The 20,352-nt window shown below is 37.5% G+C and overlaps 1 protein-coding gene across 1 annotated transcript in view; it reads left to right on the top strand.

The window, feature by feature from the left end:
* The window catches only part of dnah9 (dynein, axonemal, heavy chain 9), a 344,949-nt gene extending 325,745 nt beyond the window's left edge, over positions 1 to 19,204 (top strand). Inside the window, exons 75-78 of the mRNA XM_030122326.1 lie at positions 2,022 to 2,204; positions 13,501 to 13,754; positions 13,852 to 13,987; positions 18,741 to 19,204. Of these exons, the coding sequence (XP_029978186.1) occupies positions 2,022 to 2,204; positions 13,501 to 13,754; positions 13,852 to 13,987; positions 18,741 to 18,968 (801 nt within the window). The 3' untranslated portion in view covers positions 18,969 to 19,204. The remainder of the gene's footprint in view (positions 1 to 2,021; positions 2,205 to 13,500; positions 13,755 to 13,851; positions 13,988 to 18,740) is intronic.
* The last annotated feature ends 1,148 nt before the right edge of the window (positions 19,205 to 20,352 follow it).

Genomic DNA, 20,352 nt, shown 5'->3' with positions numbered 1-20,352 from the left:
AATATATGGTGCCAGGTACAACAAAATCTGCCCCTCGCATATATTGTACCTTATTTTGTCATAGATCCAGCTGATGTCATCATGTCTATACTTTAGGTGATGTCAGTGTATTAATTGCCTCTATATATATCCCAAGTTTGAAGTAAATTGAAACAAAATGTATGTTTTTATAGACATTTGAAATTTTGCCTATTACAGTCTACTCTCGTTAAACCGCCCGCCGTTATACCGCCATTTTCGCTCACCGCTGACCAAAACCATTGCACAAAAATCCCCAATGCATTATTCCATTAGCTACCGCCATTTTCACCTATCGCCATCCGCCAGCCCAGTTCCATGCACAAACAACACTTATACCATTGATTTCCCGACCATTATACCGCCAGCGTGATTGCCATCGAGTACACATAAATTTTAACAATGCACTGAAACAAACGCGCCAGACGCTGATCGCGACAAGCTACGAGTAGGTCTACGGAACGGCCACCGTTCATTTATCGCAGAACACTCAGTAGGTCAGGATGTCGGGAAGAGGACGTGGGATTAAGCCAAAGCCTCAAGATGATGGGGTGTCATTTCCCGACACGGTATAATAATGCTTAAAATGTTTCCCCACTTTAAATGATCCCTTACAACATAACAGAATCAAGATTTATTTAGAAACGCAATTAGAACGGGTTAACGGAGGCAGCATAGACATCATATAGTAAAGACATGCACATTATGGACGCAACCCGTTGTAACGCCATTTTCGCTATACCGCCAATTTGGCCGTGAACGGAAGTTGGCGGTATAACGAGAGTAGACTGTATAAGTAAATGGGAGAAGAAAAAAGATTTTAAAAATTCATAAAAAATGTGAACTTTGACCAACTTTTCCCAAAATGTAACCACATTTATTCTGGGTCACTGGCAATCTAGAAACACAATTTGGTATGAATTCAATAATTAGTGTTACTGCTACAGACATGTGAAATTTCGCCCATTATAACTAAATGGGGAAAAAAAGATTGTAAAAATTCATTAAAAATGTGGACTTTGACCTACTGTTCCTAAAATGTAATGAGATCTATTCTGGTTCACTGGCAATCTATAAACCCAGTATGGTATGAATTCAACCTGTAGATTTCTGCTAGAGTGTTAACAAACAAACAAACAAACAAACAAACAAACAAACCGAACCAAAAACAATACCCCTTGCCTACCCTGCGGGGGCGGGTAAAAATAGTAAACACCTTTCACACTGAGTTTAATCATGAATTTTAAGCCCTCAATGAGTCTCTTGAGGTTGACGCTAATCTGAGCAAAATTTGACTGGTCTGGAGGAATCCATTTCCATGGTAACTCAGGTCACGTTTATTAAACCTTCTTTATGAAACAAGTAAATCCGGTTTAAGAGGTAATCTGGCTTCTTCTGATATGAAGCACCTTTCGCTACCTCATGCTGTGCTCTGTTTACGTGTGTGTAAATGTGACCTTTTTGACTCCGAAGCCTGGATACTCCTTCCTTAACAGATGAAAGACACACAGAGTTTACCAACAAGGCCCACTTAGTATTCAACGTGCTCGGTAGCTGCCAAACCCAGATCAGATATTTGAACTGAAAAATCCATAGATATGATGACCTCATATCCTTTGTTCGGCACCTAATCCGTTGATTGATCGCTAATGCTGGTTGCCTTGGGAAAATGTTGACACAGACATTAGCTTTCATCACTTACCCACAAAAATATGATGTGAGCATTGATTTTCTGGAGGGATTAGACTGTTATTGAAAACAAAGAGCTGCCGTTGCAAAATATATCTTCATGAATATTTATGGAACTGTCTATTTCAAACCGTATTCGTTTCTCAGGCTGTCAGCGTCTTTTAAATCAGGGAGTAGTTGCTTGTCTTGACTATCTTTAATTGAAAAAGCAGGGTGATCTTAAGGAGCAGGGCTGCGTTGATCCTCTGTGGATTGAATTATTTTACTGTCACCCATACTCACTCATTCTTGTTGCTTCCTTCACACACGACCAGGTGCGTGCGGTGCTGGAGGAGATCATGGAGAAACTGCCGGAGGAGTTCAACATGGTCGAGCTGCTGGCGAAGGCGGAGGACAGGACTCCTTACCAGGTGGTGGCGCTGCAGGAATGTGAGCGTATGAATATGCTCATTCAAGAGATAAGACGCTCCCTCCGAGAGCTCAACCTGGGACTAAAGGTGAGGAGAGTAGAACCGAGGCTGAGGCTGATGATGTTTGTATCAATGTCGCTCATTACTACGATAAATGTCAAATCGTCATGAAGTTTAAAGGCTGATTGCTGGTCATGAGTGAAAGGTGAAGAAACCACACAGTTATTAGTGTATTTAACCCATAAAGACCCAACCAGCCACTGGTGACTGAAAGCATCTACTGATCTAAACTGTCTTAATATCTTCTGAACCACTGAACCTCGCAATACATGTAAATAATTTAGGTAAAATGCAGTTTCTCGTCTTTTCATGGTCATCAGATATGACCCATTTGGACGTTAAGAGGCTCCGTAGTGAACATGGAAACACCGTCATCTTGTAAAACATTGATTCACAAGTAAAACCCATGGAGTCGGATAAATGACATTGGATGTAGACGCTTGTTTTACATTCATCTATTGATATCTTGACTGAAGAAGTGACTTTTTTTTTTTCATTTTTCTGTTTTTGATATATGAACCCTCAACTTTAATCTGCATGATCAGCATATTAAATACAGGAAAGTGCATAATTTTCACTGAAAACAAGACAAAATATAGAGGATGATATTATAATAAATGGCGATAAATCACTTAAAAGAGGTTAAACCTACAGAAAAATTCACTTGGGAACTGCCATAGCAGTAGCACTGGGTCTTTATGGGTTAAACTGTCCTTCAGTAGAACATTTAACACAGGTAAAATGATAAAATCTCAAACTATAAAACCTTGAAACAATTGGAGGTGTGCTGACACTGCAAACAAATAAGAAAAATTGCAGTCATCCCAATGTAAGGTTATATTACAACAGTTTTTTTTTGTCGTTTTATCGCTTTGCCATGGCAGAAACGTCAAATAGCTAATGATCAGTAGCTATTTTTATTGATAATCTACTCACAGCTAGGTTTTAAAGCATCTTTTATTCGGTGATAGTAGTGTGGTTGAGACTTTATCCTATTTTTTATATGTTACAAACAATACGCATTAATCAACAGTTCAAGATTGAAAAATTTACTCTAAGAAAAAAATGGAGGCAACTTGAAAACATTAGACTTTCCTGCCCATAGTATGAGTAATTATTAAATGTCTTGATTCTTTCAGTTTTTGTTTTTTATTTATTTATTTATTTATTGGAAAGCAGGTGCAGATTAACATGTCTGTCACTGCAGACAGGAAATATAAAAATACACACATACATGTACCAAGACATTAACCAAGATGTAAATCACAGAAATAACAAAAAGTAAATAAATAATTAACAATAGAAATACGTATCCAACCCAATCAAAATTTATTTGTAAAGCACTTTAAAACAACCACAGTGGACCAAAGCGCTGTACAGAAAAATAAATAAAAAACAAAATAACAGAGTAAAATACAAGCATAGATTAAAAGACATAGAATAACTGTAAAAAAGAAAAGAAAAAAAGAAAAAATAAATAGAAATACAGAAGAATAAGGAAGAAAAAGAGCGTATAAACACATGTACACACATATACACATCCATAAGTGCATCATTAGGATGTACAATTGGCAGACATGAGTCATAACTAAAACAACAAAAGAAAAAAGAAAAATGACACAGAACACCTTCATATTTTATAGCCCCTTAACCCTAACCAACCCCAGCCCACAGATCTTTCCCTAAATTTCACGACATGCTGAATATTTCAAATAAAAGTCTTGTTCCTAATTGTCAGTTGTCAAGTGGATTTGAAGCAAACGTATGAAATAAAAAAAGAAAAATAATAATAAAATACAGTGCAATAAAAAATAAATATAAATTAGGTGCATTTCTATCAACTGGGTGTGAAGTGAATAAAGTGGGTTGCATAGTGTGGTCAAAAGGTGGTGATGTGGGCGATGTTACACATGTCTGTCAAACTCTACAAAGAGGGAAAGAGGAGAGAAAGGTCTGTCTGTTGCTTCTTTGTGATCATCTGAGAGAAAAATTGAGCTTCATGGGAATTTCCAGACACATACTAGAAATAGCTTCCTCTTTTTCCTGTTCTTCTCTAAATTGGAACTAGCAGATCTTACATGGGAAAAGTTTGCAGCTTTTTCTGAAAGATGCTTTTATTAACCATTAGTTGCCTTAACTTCTTCAAAAAAAAAGAGGCAAAATCATCAAAATCACTGAATCAAGTTAAATTAAGTTTTTATCAATGTTTTCTAATGCAACATGGAAACACAGCTCTACTCACAAAACAAAACACATTATACAAGACTGTGAAAATTCTCATTTGTGTAAATATCAGGGTTTTGCATCAACGCAAAATGAGTGATCAATTTATTTGTTTTTAAGTTGTCAATTAATCACATTAGGTTCAATATAAGTCAAAACAAACATAGCCCTTTGTGCCCACACAGTAACACCAAATAGTTGCATCAATACAAATGTGTTCATATTTAAGTAGGACATTACAAAGGCCTCTTACAGCTTCATTAGTAGATGGTATCACATGACTGATGTTGGAAATGGTTTCCTTGGTCTTTCTTCAGTATTCCACAGAGTCCTGGTCAGTGACCTTTGACCTATGGACAAATCTGATGGCAGATTTATTTACTGTGCTCTTAAGCATGAAGGCATGGATGTTTTTCTTTTTTTTTTTTTTTTATGTATGTTCCTTGTTGGATGAAGTTTCCACTTTAATATTTAACACACATACAAAACTAAGTGTGTAGGCACTTTATATTTACAAAATTTGATTATCTATGATACTGACTTCTATGGATTTATTAAGTATCTTTGTAGCTTTTCAAGTAAAATGCTTAAATGCACAACATGTGCAATTCAGCTACGAATTTACATCACCTCTGCTGACTAAAAATCATAATTTAATAATAATTCTGATTATTTCTTTGCAGCATTACACATAAATAACAAAAACAATTAACTAAATGTTATAAAATAATTTGCAACGTCAGACTCGGGACAGATTAACCCTTTCATGCATGAATTATGAAGAAAAGTATCTAGATTTTTTTGGATTGATTTTATAATGAAAATTAGGCAAAAGCTGAAATGCATTTTGATTTTTAAAAAAATATTTGTTTATTTATTCATGGTCATCAGATATGACCATAGTTGGACGTTCAGAGGCTCTGTAGTTACTGTGGAAACACCGTCATCTTCTACAACATTGATTCCCCATAAAACCCATGGAGTTGGATCAATGACAGTGAATGGACACACTGGATTTATGTTCAGTTAGTGATAGATTTTACTCACAAAGTCACTTTTTCTTTAGTTTTCTCTGTTTTTGATGTAATAACCCTCAACTTTTCTCTGAGCTTTAATGAACATCTACATGATTAGTGAATTAAATACAGGAAAATACCTGGTTGTCACTGAAAAAATGCTAAATAAAGAAGATAATATTACAATAAATGGTGATAAATCACTTAAGAAATGTTAAATATGGAGAAAAATCCATTTGGGAACTGAGACTAAAGTAACACTGGGTCTTTATGGGTTAAACTATTTGTCTATAAATGTGGACGTCATGCCTGAAAGGGTTAAAACATGTGCATTGTAAGGCCTCACCACTTAATAAATGCATATTTGCTCATCGTACTTTTTTTCCTTTCTGATGATAACAGTCAGTGTCCCCCCTTAAAAGATTAGGTAGAATAAAAGTCAACGAGGATATTTGCAGGCTTCTGTTCCATCTGTTATGACAGAGGAAGAATAATTATGCTTTTTCCTCAGGATTGACAAGGAAATCCTCTGTAATAGTGTTTCTTTTTTTAAATTCTGCTAAACTGTATGCTAATGTTGAGAAATGCCATGCTGAGAAGGTAATTGCATGTGATAAATTTTTCATTTGAAGGAACAAGCCTGAACGTGCTTGTTTCAAGTTTCCAAAGTTTACTGAAGGGATTTTTGTACTTGAGGCTTTTCTTCTTTTTACATTGTTGGAGGTTACCACAGCTGAATGAGCAGCTGATACTAGCACCACTGTGGCCTCATGGACATGTTTGTTTTTTGGAAACAGTTGCACATGAACAGCCCTGAAGTGGAATAATTCACATTCACCCACAAACATACAAGTATACATAATGTTATGTTTCCAGAAATGGCTTGAATAGACACGAGTTAAATGTAGGTGTTTTTTTTTTGTTTTTTTTTTTTACCTTTCTAACAGTATATTGTTACATGACATGTTTTTTTTTACCCACACTGAAAATGTAGAGCTCTGTTGCAGATGTGTCATGTGTTGTTAACATTTGTCCTGCTCATCCTACAACCTGGAGACCCCTGATAATTTACAAATTAACCCATTGACCCATAAAGACCCAGTGTGACTTGTATGGCAGTTCCCAAATTGATTTTTCTACAGATATAACCTTTCATAAGGGATTTATCACCATTTATTATCATATTATCCTCTGTATTTTGCATTTATTTCAGTGTAAATCAGGTATTTCCTGATATTTAAATCACTGATCATGTTGATGTTCATAAAACCTCAAAGATTATTAAATCAGAAACACAAAAAACTGAAGGAAAAGTGACTTTTTCAGGAAAATCTATCATTAACTGAACATAAACCAAGTGTGTCCATCCACTGTCATTGATCAAACTCTAAAGGTTTTACTGGTGAATCCGTGTTGTTGAAGATGACGGTGTTTCCACGGTAACTACAGAGCCTCTGAATATCCAAATGGGTCATATCTGATGACCATGAAATGATGACAAATTGCATCTTACAACAATTATTTACATGTATTGATAGGATTAGTGGATCAACAGATATTAAACAGTGTATATCAGTAGATGGTTTTGGTCGACAGTGTCTGTTTGGGTCTTTAAGGGTCAATGTGTGTTTTAACATTATTCCCCAGACCTGGCATCAAGGCTCACTATCATACATTTCCTTTTTTTATTCAGGTGAAATCCCTACTGTGATTAAAAATCTTTTTTTAATTTAATAGGCCACTACTATCAAATAACTATTGAACATATCATCCTGAGATTTCGCTCCTCTGCAGGGTGTAAGTTTGCTGTTTCAGTGGCATGGTAGTTCATGACTCTAAATCACAGGGATGTCGATTTGAACCAGACTGATATTATCACAGGACCTCTATGTTTGCAGTAATAGGGTAAGCAGCAGTCAATGGAATTTCTACTTTACAAATGGCAAAGTTCCACCAGATTAAGATCACAATCGAACCTCACATTTATTACAAATGACCAGAGATTGCCAAGTAACACTAGTCCCATGTGAGCAGGGCTTGTCCTCCTCACCCTTTTCTTTTCTCTGTAAATGTTCAGTGTTTTGTTTGGTTTTAATTTTTCCTCAGATTTTACCAGGTTTATATACTGGTATATACTTCAAAACAAGAGTCCTATAAAAATTACAGATGGCAATTCGTAAGTTTATGAAAATATTCTAATTATCACTGCTAATCTCTTTTCTTATTTCACTCAGGACTTGTTACTTAAAGCTGCGTGTGACTTCTGGCACCAATTTTTCATCGAATCTGTTAAACTCCAGTCATAGCCTAAGTATCATGAATCTTTAGGTCTTTCTGTGATTACTCACCTGAATCTCTTGCATCACGGTGAACAATGTTGAGGTGTACTCCACCGTAAACAATCCATTTGTTTACAAACAGAGCCAATAGGTTACTCTTGCATTTTTGGAAGTTTTTCGCAATGTGCATTGTGAGAAGCGGAGCTCCACGCAGCCGCAGTAGCAAGTGCCAATGAAGCCGGCTGCGGCCATAATGCAGCTGCATGGAGCTCCGCTTCCCACAATGCACAACAAATTTCACAACAAATTTCACAACAAACTTCCGAAAATACCTGACTGACCTGCCAGCTCTGTTTGTAAACAAATGAATTGTTTAAGGTGGAGTACACCTCAAAATTGTTCACCGTGATGCAAGAGATTCAGGTGTGTAATCACGGAAAGACTTACAGATTCGTGATACTTAGGCTATGTCTCAGGTTTTACAACTGCCGGATATTGTATATATTAAAATATTAGCGATGATTTATAAACTAAAAAATAATGTTGTTCCAAATACCATTCAAGAGTTCTTTAAATTAAGAGAGAGTAACTATAATTTAAGAGGTCTTTATATTTTTGAATGTATGAAAGTGAGGACCAGTGTGAAGTCCAGATGTATTTCGATTGTTGGTGTGAAATTATGGAATGGACTTGATGATTTTAAGTCGTTCACTTCTCTGATAAAGTTTAAAAAATGCCTTAAGTATAAGATCATTCAGGAATATTAAGTGGAGATGGTAGATGTGTTTTTGTTTTGTTATTGATTCTTTTGTTAGAATGACAATCCTCTATGATGTACACATTTAATTTATTGTAAGCGGTGTGTCAGGTGAAAAGGATAGGCAAGAAATAAGCTTCTGCTTCTGGTCTATTCCTTTTTTTGGTTTTTGTGTTTATTGTGGTTGTTGTACTGTGTGTGGTGATTACAGTGCAAACCAAAAATAAACTATTCATTCTTTCATTCATTTGATGAAAAATTGGTGACAAAAGTCATATGCAGCTTTAATAAGTAGCAGCTAAATTAATAATTCTATACATAACCTGATCAAGAGCAATAAGCAGTGTAATGCAAACATAAAATCATACTGCAGTCATGCTGAATATTTAGATGATATTTAGTAAGAGCGAATAATTTAACAATTTGGCTATATTTTAAGTTATTATTGAACTATAATTATTTAATTCATAAATGATTTCCATGTAATATACACATGCCCCCACCCAGGAACCACGAAGCTCCTTCTACCACTGACGAAAAAAAAAACTTAGAGGAAATAGAGACAGAATCTGTGACATATTCCACAGATCCACTCGTTTAGCAGTCGCTGGCTTCATCACGTAAATACATTTAAGATGCAAAAACAAATGAACTTTGACTGAACTGTTCCGACAAATCCACCACAAATTCTTCACTTATCCTCAGCACCTATGATTCACAGCGTGCCGCCTCAGCCGATGCTGACAGGCTGCTGCATTAGTATTCCTGAGTATCTAAACCTTTTTATGTGTTATGTGTGAAGCCCAGCCTTAAGAATGAGTCAGAGACGTGGCTTACAACGGAGTAGAAAGGAATGAGACGTCTAAGTCGTGTGTGTCAAGCTTAACTGAGTCGTGTGTTAACAACAAACAAAAAGAGAAAATGGGTGGTGGTGATGGGGGGGGGGGGTGTTGTGTAGAATGTGTTTGTCAGGAGTTATGAGGCTTCGATCTCCCGACACTACAAGCTTCAATAAATCGGCTCAGTGATTTAAAAGCCATGTAGACTATTGTACCAGCAAATGGAATCATATTTCGTCTTTATAGTGAAATAAATAGGAACCATCAGAATGTTAGCCTTGGTGCCATGGCGCTGCCTCAGAGTGCCCGCCGTGTCAGGGGTGCTGCGGCTGAACTGACAGATTGGAATTATTTTGTGGAGTGTTGCAAAGATGAAAGGTTCACGGTAAAAGCAGCGATGTAGATAAATCTATGGAACCTTATCGCCCTCATAAAGAATTGTTATGACTGTCACATATGGGTATCTATACATCAGCAGCACGTCAGCTACAGTATCAGTGGGTGAAGGACACCACTGTTTTTGCTTGTTGTGTGCCGTCTCATTACTCTTCAGTGCCACATTCTCTTGGCTATCTTACAGCGCATTTCCTTATCTGGCATGCCGCGCTCGTCTTCATGTTTATGTATGCATCGGTAGTTTCCGAGGGATTGTTACCGTTTAACATCTTACACGGCTGGAAGGTGTCACCTCCAATGTTTAGCTGTTGAGACAAACGGAAACTGACACGTTGAACTCTTTGCTGTAGTGAAAACTCACAAACATTAGGAAAAAAAAAAGCCTTCATGAACAGAAGAGAGAGCATCTGTCAGCGCCGAGAACAGTCGTCCTAATTAAAATAGTTATTATCCAGCTGATCAGAAAGAGGATGAAAGCCAAATTATACAACAGATTTTTCTAATATCCGCGCGCCGCCTGTTCATCAAAGTTAGGCGAAGACTGAAAACTTTGAATTAGATCAGTAAAGAATTCCTCCAGAAATAATGGCATGTCATTTATCTGCTACAACAGACAGATCTCCTCTTTAAATACTTGTCCTCTTTCATTCAGACTGGTTCTACCAGGGAAAAATGTACATTTTCAACCAAGATCTGCAAGATTTCAGATAAGGCTGAAGGTTATGAGAAAAACTGCTCCTTTGTGACCAGTATGAACTTGTATCTGTAGACTTGTGCACTTTGTGGTTCTGCAGTGTATTGCAAGTTTGTTAGGTTTAGTAATTTTTTCATTTCATTTCATTTATTTCGTTCATGGTTGTGCATTTCATCAGCAGACATTCAATAATCATCAGGTGAACAAACATATACACACCCCTGCTCGAAAAGAAGCAGAATGAAGAAAATCTTCTATTTCCTGCCCCCTTCTAAATAATAATAGCCTTAATGGGTAGCTATACACAACTAGCTATAAAATTATACTGTATAAAGTCAGACAAACCAAACAAAATACATCCAAAGATAATACAAATTGAATACAAAACAGTGCAAAACTACATATCCAGGAAGTACAAAACAAACAAAACATAGGTAACTAGAAGCACTCAGAGAGCGCAGACCTCCGCCAAGGCTGATCAGTGCCCCCCCCCCCCCCCCCCCCCCCCCCCGTGGGCCCCCCACGCCAAGGAGGTTATGTTTTTGCCAGGGTTTGTTTGTTTGTTTGTCTGTCTGTCTGTTTGTTTGTCTGTCCGTTAGTGTGCAACATAACTCAAAAAGTTATGGACAGATTTTGATGAAATTTTCAGGGTTTGTTGGAAATGGGCCCCCCCGTGGGCCCCCCCACCCCCGATCACCCCCAAAATTTAATCATTTCTTCCTTATCCCATTTCCAACAAACCCTGATAATTTCATCCAAATCTGTCCATAACTTTTGGAGTTATGTTGCACACTAACGGACAGACAAACAAACAAACAGACAAACAAACAAACCCTGGCAAAAACATAACTTCCTTGGCGGAGGTAAATATATTCCTGACGAAACAGTGCAAAACAATTACCATACCAGACCAAAATAAGTAAATAAATATGTCATAAGATGCAAAATAAATACAAAGCAAAATGTAAAAACTTAGAACTGTTCATATACTCTCATTGTTCTGTCTTTCTACACTTTTTTCAGTTGGAATATGTTTTTACATTCTTTCAGCTCATTATAAAGAGAATTCCAGAGTTTAACACCAACCACTGGTACACACATCTGGTTCAAAGTTGTCCGTGCAGACTGCTGCTTGAAATGACCTTTCCTTCTATGCTCTTCATTCTCTGAAGTGAAGACAAACTTTTTTTGTAATTTAGGTGATAGTACTTTACTTATGGCCTTAAACATAACAAGTAATGTCTGTAGCTTAACTCGCTCCTAACTAGCTCAATTAATGATAATTGATTAGATTTCTATAGCTTTTCAAGGCACCCATTCCACTTTACATTATTGATCCATTATTCATTTGCTCACACATTCACACTCTGATCATGGTAAGCTATGTTTTGTAAACAGGATGACGGAAGCGTGGCTGCCACTTTGCACCAAACAGCCCCTCCGACTGCCACTGAACATTCATAGGCATGCACACACCAGTGTGAGTGACACTGGAGGCAAGGTGGGTGAAGTGTTTTACCCAAGGACACAACGGCACATGACTAGGACAGAGCGGAATTCGGATCACCAACCCCTCCGTTATTGGACGACCCGCTCTACCCCCTGAGCCATGGCTGCCCCACATAATATTTTTATGCAAGATTGCTCTGTAATAGAATGCTTCCAAAAATCAATCTTACATCCATAAACTGACATGGTATTGTGAACATTTTGCACTTCTGGTCTCAAAGTCAGTGGGCTTTTTGAACGGGTTCTGATTAACCCATAAAGACCCAAACATCCACCGGCAACCAAAATCATCTACTGATGTAAATTGTTTAATACCTGTTATATCAACTAATTTTATCAATACATGTAATAATTGGTGTAAAATGCAGTTATTCATCTTTTCATGGTCATCAGATATAGCCCGAGGTTATATAGAGGCTCTGTAGTGAATGTGGAAACACCGCCATTTTCTACAACACTGACTGACCAGTAAAGCCCATGGAGTTGGATCAATGACAGTGGATGGAGGCACTTGTTTTATGTTTAGTTACCCCTGCCAAGGAGGTTATGTTTTTGTCGGCATTGATTTGTCTGTCTGTCTGTCTGTCTGTGTGCAAGATAACTCAAAAAGTTATGGATGGATTTGGATGAAAATTTCAGGAAATGTTGATAGTGGCACAAGGAACAAATGATTAATTCTTGGCAGAGGTCTGCACTCTACAAGTGCTTTTCTAGAAAAGACAGCGCAGACCTCCACCAAGGCAGATCAGTGGCCCCCCCCACCCCTGATTACCACCAAAATTTAATCATTTGTTCCTTGTGCCAGTATCAACATTTCCTGAAATTTTCATCCAAATCCAAGGCACTCATCTGCCTTGGCGGAGGTCTGCGCTCTCCAAGTACTTCTAGTTAATGATATATTTTACTGAAAAAGTCACTTTTTCTTCAGTTTTCTCTGTTTTTGATATAATAACCCTCAACTTTAATCTGAGCTTCTATGAACATCTACATGATCAGTAAATTAAATGTAGGAAAATACATGATTTTCATTGAAAAAGATGCATAACACAGAGGGTAATATTATAAATAAATGGTGATAAATCACTTATAAAAAAGTTAAATATAGAGAAGAAATATTTTGGAAGTGCCACAAAAGTCACACTGGGTCCTTATGGGTTAAGTGTGACTTTAAGTTGGGGGTGTGGGTGGGTCACTGAGGTAAAAGAATTAGATTTGAAGAATTCCTATGGAAAACCAAAGCCTTTAATCTGAGCTTTTTATGAACATCTATATGATAGTAAATTAAATACAAGAAAAATACCTGGTTTTCTCTGGAAAAACACAAAATACAAAAGATAGTATTATAATAAATGGTGATAAATCAATTAAGAAAGGTTAAATAGTGAAAAATTCATTTGGGAACTGCCTTAATATTAGCACAGGGTCTTTATGGGTTAAATACCTAAAATAAGGTCTGCATTTCACACAAGCTTAATAGTTTTTCACACATAAATAACCTCATTCTTATAAAGCATTTGCAAGTGGCTTAATGCGACACCACAGAGGTAGTCAGAAACATGTGCTTTGAAAATAAAGTTAAACTTGTGTGAACTTTGTGTGAACCCCTTCAGGGAGAGCTGACTATGACCAGTGACATGGAGAACCTCCAGAACGCCATTTTCCTGGACCTGGTACCAGACAGCTGGACCAAGCGGGCCTACCCGTCCATGTCAGGCCTGGCCCTGTGGTTCACTGATCTACTGTCTAGGATCAAAGAGCTGGAAGCCTGGTCCACAGACTTCGTGTTACCCTCTGTCGTATGGTTGGCGGGCTTCTTCAACCCTCAGTCCTTCCTCACAGCAATCATGCAGGCCATGGCCCGGAGGTACTGAACCATGGGATGTGTTTACATGACGACATCAAACAACCCGATCTAATGACAGCGCTCAGTGTGATCCAGAATATCTGTGTTTGTCTGACAGGAACGAGTGGCCTCTGGACAGCATGTGTCTGCAGTGTGACGTGACCAAAAAGAACCGGGAGGACTTCAGTTCACCACCTCGTGAAGGGGCGTACGTACACGGACTGTACATGGAGGGTGCACGCTGGGACACACAGGTGAAGAACTTAGCTTAAGAACTTAATGTTTAGCTAAACCCACTTTTATTAGTCTTTGGTACATTTATTTGTGTATTTGGACCCTAATAGTTTGTAAAGTTTTAATTTGAACCCTCCAGGTGCTGCAAAGATATCTTTATATTCATTCCAGCAAAAATCAAGTTGATTTCTACAACCAGTTTTAATTCCTTCTTAATTTGTTGCATTTTATAATTAGTTACGTCACGACATTTGCACATATAAGGTCAAGACTTCCCACAAACATTCCTCCGAGTACAACATAATTGTTTGTCAGCAGCAGCAGTTTTAGTCCATACTGAATATATGTCCAAACTTTGAGCTGATTACCTAAAATGTTCAGTAGTTGGTTGTATTAACGAACACATGTGGCTGAACGGGACAGAGTGCACAATCAACAACTAGTAGGGCTTTGGCTCATTTGCATTTAAAGGGCCAGCGCTCAAAACGACCTTTCTGGTGCCATTACTCAGAAATAGGGTTGAAGATGGACCTGTGGAGTTGAATTAATGAAGAATTCAGACCCAAGCATAGAATTTAGTTTATGTAGACCACAGGGTAATGTTTTAAAATGAATAATTCCATTTAAAAAAGCAAAATATCACTCCTTTAAATATGGAACATATCCACATTTAATTGACTATATTGTTCTATAGCAGTGACTATTGTAATTATATCAGATCTTGTCTAAAGTTTTCAAATTTAGAAAAACATATTAAATTTAACCACCTGTTTCAGTTAGTTACCTGTCAGTTACGAAATGTTACTAACAGTAACATTTAACATAACTTGTAGTTACTTAGATGACATGATTACGAATTATGTTGTAAACATGTTTTACGCCTTATTCATGTCAAATCGTTGACATTAACAGTGAAACTCCATCTCCCATGATCCCTTGCTACTCTATACTTAATATCAGTGTCACACACAGGATGAATATATGATTCAAGATTGCACTTATTATACTTATGTATAATAATTTTTATAATACCCAAATAATGGTGAATTTCAACTATATGGACTGTCCTATTTATTTATTTTACCTTTATTTTACCAGGTAGGTCAATTGAGAACCAGTTCCCTTTTACAAACAACGAGGCAGCATAGTAGGCAGCTAATAGAGGAAAAAAAAAAGTATTTTAAGTTTTCATTTCGTATGAATTAGAATTATAATATTATTACTTTTTTAGAATAAAATTATTACAACTTTTCTCATAATATTTCAACATTTTTTCTCAAAATTCTGTCTTTTCTCTCCTCTTTCTCTTTTATTTATCATGTTTATTTGAAGCGGGTTTGTATTCAAGGCTTTTATATCTATTTTCTTCTGTTTAATGTGTAGAATTAGTCCCATATATTTTACTTTTGTTTAAATTTATTTAAGTTGATGACATTTTGACCCTCAGGCTTCTTCACCATCAATAACCAGTAGGACTAAGGCTTCATGTTACACTGGTTACATCTCATGAAGGTTAGAATGTCATACAATATTTGGTTGAGAAAGCCAAAGGTCAAACTTTAATATATAAGAGGAGCTACAACCAATGAAATTCCATGTATACTTCTTTAATTACATCTCTCCCAAAAATCCATTCTTGACACATGAATTTTTAATAGATTTCTAATTGACATACACTGTAGAGAAAGTTAATCACTACTAAATGAATATCATTAACTTTATCTATCTCATAAATGTGACTCCCGTACACTGTAAGTCTGACCGACCACCTTCTGTATTACGCTATGTTTTTGTTTTTTCTTCTTCAATTTCTCACATAAGAGCTGTCGTGTATGTTTTGTTTTGTGTCTAGTTTTTTGAAGACACAGTTATATTGAATGAAAAACAAAAAATTGTAATAAAAACAATAGGGAAAAAACCCAACTTTATCTAAATAACAAGAAATACATTACAGAAAGTAGTCAAAAATCTGTATTCACTCCATGACGGGACAGTAAATGAAATAAGACACAAACAATAAAACATCCAAGTTTCCTCTTATTGGAAGGAGGGATACCTTTTCAAATCCAATATATCTTAGAGAGGAAATAGGAGGATTAAATTTAACAAAACATGGAATAATTCATGTTTTGCATCGTATTGTGTATCCATCTTAAGCATTAGGACGTTAAGCTAGTGTACCGTAAATCTAACAACTATACCCAATGAAAACTCTCTGTCTGCTCTGTTTCCAGTAAATATCAAATAGTATTTTTCCTAGATGTGGCCATCCCTCTGACTTCTTTAATAATTCCTGCATTGAGCTGTTACAGACTTAGCACAGTTGACATGCTGTCTCTAGGGAAGGTATAGTTACAACATCCTAAAGAGCACACTTTGATTCCCATTCCTTTGGTAATATTTTTTCACCATTCCGCCTCTGATGGTTGACACTCACACATGACCACAAGGTGAACTAACCTCAAAATGCATTTTTAAACTAAGTCAAGCAGCTTGAATATTTCCTCCCCTAAAGGGCCTCCACATTCCCTTTGTGACTTAATTTTCTGCTTTGCATCCTTTTTGCATTCAGATCTTCGCATTACTTGGCTTCCCAGGGCTCTATCTATCTACATACATCCAGCTACAGTATACACGTCCAGCTTTCAAGGAGCATCCCTGTAGACTTCTTAATTAGGCAATGTGCGGAGTGTGCACTTGAACACTTAGGTTGCCCTTTAGAGGAGTGGTTCCTTTTTTCTTCATTAAAGTTGGAGACGCTGGCAAATAGACAGGCAGACAGACGGCCCTGTCTAAGGAAGAGGATGCATGCAGGAAGAGTTTTAGACCTAGAAAAATACCTTTAGAATATTAAGAATCTATCAGAGGAAGGAGTGGGAGGACTAAGACACACCCAGACACACATCATAAACACAAGTCCTACCAATTAGCTTGGGTTGTTGCCAGAGGAATGGTAATGTTACAGCGTCCAGTTCCATTATCAATATCACTTATTGATTCAATTCCCCCTCAATTCTCATTGGATTAGAGAAGAAACTATAGTACAAATGGCTTTGTTTGCATTAACCCTTTAAAGCTGTGTATGACTTTCATCACAAATTTTTCATCAAATCTGTAAAACCCGAGGCGTGTGTTAGCGTGTTCTTTTGTTGGAAGCTCCAAGAATAAGTCCAGATTATTTTAGGTCTCATTTTTATACATTTAATTTGACTTGATCTGACCACTAGCAAAGCATTACTAATGCAGCGTTTCCACTACGTGGTACGCTCGACTCGACTTGACCTTTTCGCATTTCCATTACGAAAAAGGACCTGGAATCTGGTACCCGGTACTATTTTTTTGGTATCACCTCCGCTGAGGTTCCAAGACTGGGGAACACATATTAAAACGTGACGTGTAAACACTGCAGACCACTGAGTGGTCAGAGAGTCGTCTCTGTGACCCGCCGTTTTACAAAAAACCGATGCGGAAGTTTACAGTAAATATAGCAGTAGGTTAATCCACATGATGACAGCCCGCTAAACTACACCATGGTTTGTTGAGGAGGTTCAGGTACCAGATTCCAGGTCCTTTTCGTAATGGAAACGCAAAAAGGCCGAGTCAATTCGAGTCTAGTCGAGCCGGTACCACATAGTGGAAACGCGGCATAAGTGTGTTAGTGCAACCAGTAAAACTTTGATTTTAGTCAAGCTAACACGTTTGCATGTACTTTTAAAGTCTGGTTTTAGTCAGAGTCAGACACTAATTCAGTTTCATGTGTCATGTAAATCCACTGTAAATCCCCGCCATCGTCCTCCTCCTTTACTCCCCCCTCCCCCAGTTCATGTCCTCCCCTCAGCCCCAAGGCCAGCTCTGTGCCGGTGGCAGGAAGTAGCAAGTGTGAAAAGAAGAGTACGCAGGCCTCCATCTGGGCTCAGCTCTGTGCAGCAATAAAAGTCAAAGATTTATGATAAACCTACTCATCTATATTAATGAACCTGCCTCTTATTCAAAGGGGCTTCAGACATCAAAGCCAGCAGATACTGTATGTGATAAACACCGTGTGCTGGACCTGAACCGATGTGTGCTTGTGTGATGGACGTCCCTTAATGGCGACCAACGCTCTAGCTTTGTGCCACACGGACACAGTTTTATTCTCGCAATATGTTGCCAGATTAAACAATAAAAATAGATATCTGTTACCGTAGTAACCGTGTACACCCAGTGCCATTAAACTCATTTATAATGAATCTCAATGAGCCCACATGCCCACTTTAAGACACCCATCATTTGTATTTACCCACACAGACATAACGTTATTGGTATTTAACACCTCTTTAAAGTTTTATAGTAATTGCAGATGTAATTAGGGCTTTGTCCTCTGAGCTTTCCAAAGTCATCAGGATTTACATTCATTCCTGAAAGTCACTGTGCATGCATGGTGAATATTCTGTTTGTCAGCCACTAAGTGTAGGAGGATTAATTAATGAGACAGACCCTGTTTCAGTGTGTTTATACTGTGTGTATTCTAAGGCAGGCCAGCTTGACTTAACTCTGCAGACTTTCACCACTTTTCAAGGACACAATATTGTGTTTTTGAAAAGTCTAGGAGCGCCTGTGACAACGAAAACTGGTCAAACTTTTTTTTTTTTTTTTTTCTGTTTTACTTAAAAAACTGTTAAATATAGACCTATGGCAACTCTAGCATCTGGACGAGCAAGTTTTGAGCTCACCTCCAGCTAACTTTCCTCACCTCCACGGTTTGTTTCTGTCTCCCTGACTTTCCAATTTCAGACCGGTCTCATCGTAGACGCTCGTCTGAAGGAGCTGACCCCGAACATGCCGGTCATCTTCATTAAAGCCATCCCAGTGGACAAGCAGGAGGTCAAGAACGTCTACAACTGTCCTGTGTACAAAACCCGCCAGAGGGGCCCTACCTATGTCTGGACCTTCAACCTGAAGACCAAAGAGAAGCCCTCCAAGTGGACTTTAGCTGGAGTTGCACTACTTCTGCAGATCTAGACACACTTTTAGACACTGGACCAAGGCCAACAGGGTATTTACAGTCCTATGAAGACCAAATATTTGAGGCAAGTCGCTGAAACCTTTAACGTAATATTTTTCTGACCCCTAAAACTATGCAGTAAAATACATTCTTGCTCAGGGTTATTGCTGCTGTATCCTCACTCGAGTGTCTACTGTTCGCAAACTTTCAATAAGTATTTCTATGGAACTCACTTCAAATTGACACTACTTGAGATGCTGTTTCATTAATGATAAAGCTAAGAACAAAAAGTTAACACAAAAAGGTAAAGTTACTTGTTTTCCGTTTGTGTTCCCCTTCCTCGTGCTCTCAGCCAGATAATTGCTCACTCTGGAAGTTTTCGAGAGCTCTATCTTTACCTTTTTAGCCTTTAATGCACATTTTAGATACATGTACGACTTTAATGACCCGCTCAAGGGAATACTTAACTGTGCATGTCAAATATGGAAGTATCACTTTACATTTACTGATCTGCTTAGGAACCACTTGTGTTTTTCTTCTGTGACTCTGAACTAACTTTGGCGAGAGTGAGCAAACAACGCCAGTAATGAGTCTTTTCACCTTCGGTTTAGTGAATGTATAACACAGAGTTTTCATTGCATTCTAATGGGAATAAAAGTCAGCATATCTCAACCTCTGCTGCAGCAATTTAAGTTGTTCAAGTTTTAATCTTTATGAATGTGCTGGAGTGGCTCTTTGAAATCTACAAGGGCCAGTGCTTATGGCGTTATGACAACAGAACAGGTCTCGTGTCTTTTAAGAAACTGATTCAGGATAGTTATTGGTAATGGCAGCTGATCACGGCCACATGTTGGTGCTAGACTCTTTTATAACAGCAGAAGCCCTGAGGATGGCCCAGTTCACTCAACAAGCAGCCAATGGGATTTTTACCCCACCCCCTGTGGGGAAGGCAAGGGGTATTGTTTTTGTTCAGTTTGTTTGTGTCTTTGTTTGTTAGCGCTCTAGCAACAAAACTATTGGTTGAATTCATACCAAATTGGGTTTATAGATTACCAGTGACTCAGAATGGATCTGATTACGTTGTGGGAAAAGTAAATCAAAGTTCAAATTTTTATGAATTTAATTTTTCATTTTTAATTTTTTTTTTTACCCCATTTACTTATAACACTGGTCTACAAGGAAAATGCTTCCAGAATAAAAGTAATGAAATTTTACCACATGAGAGTCACTGATAAAGAAAAATCAAGTAAAAAATGCTGGTTGACTGAACTTTCCAAGATACAGCCTTGGGTCAAAATGTGAAATTCAAGAATTAACGAGAGAATGGGTTTGAGTCAAAAGGAATATTTGTCTCAGAGCTACAAGATCTACTTCAAAACACTGTCTGCACATTAGAATACA

The sequence above is a fragment of the Sphaeramia orbicularis genome, chromosome 19 (assembly GCF_902148855.1).
Source record: "Sphaeramia orbicularis chromosome 19, fSphaOr1.1, whole genome shotgun sequence".
NCBI classification, from domain to species: domain Eukaryota; kingdom Metazoa; phylum Chordata; class Actinopteri; order Kurtiformes; family Apogonidae; genus Sphaeramia; species Sphaeramia orbicularis.
Note: the sequence above shows the minus strand (reverse complement) of the source record. Positions and strands in the feature narration are given on the sequence as shown.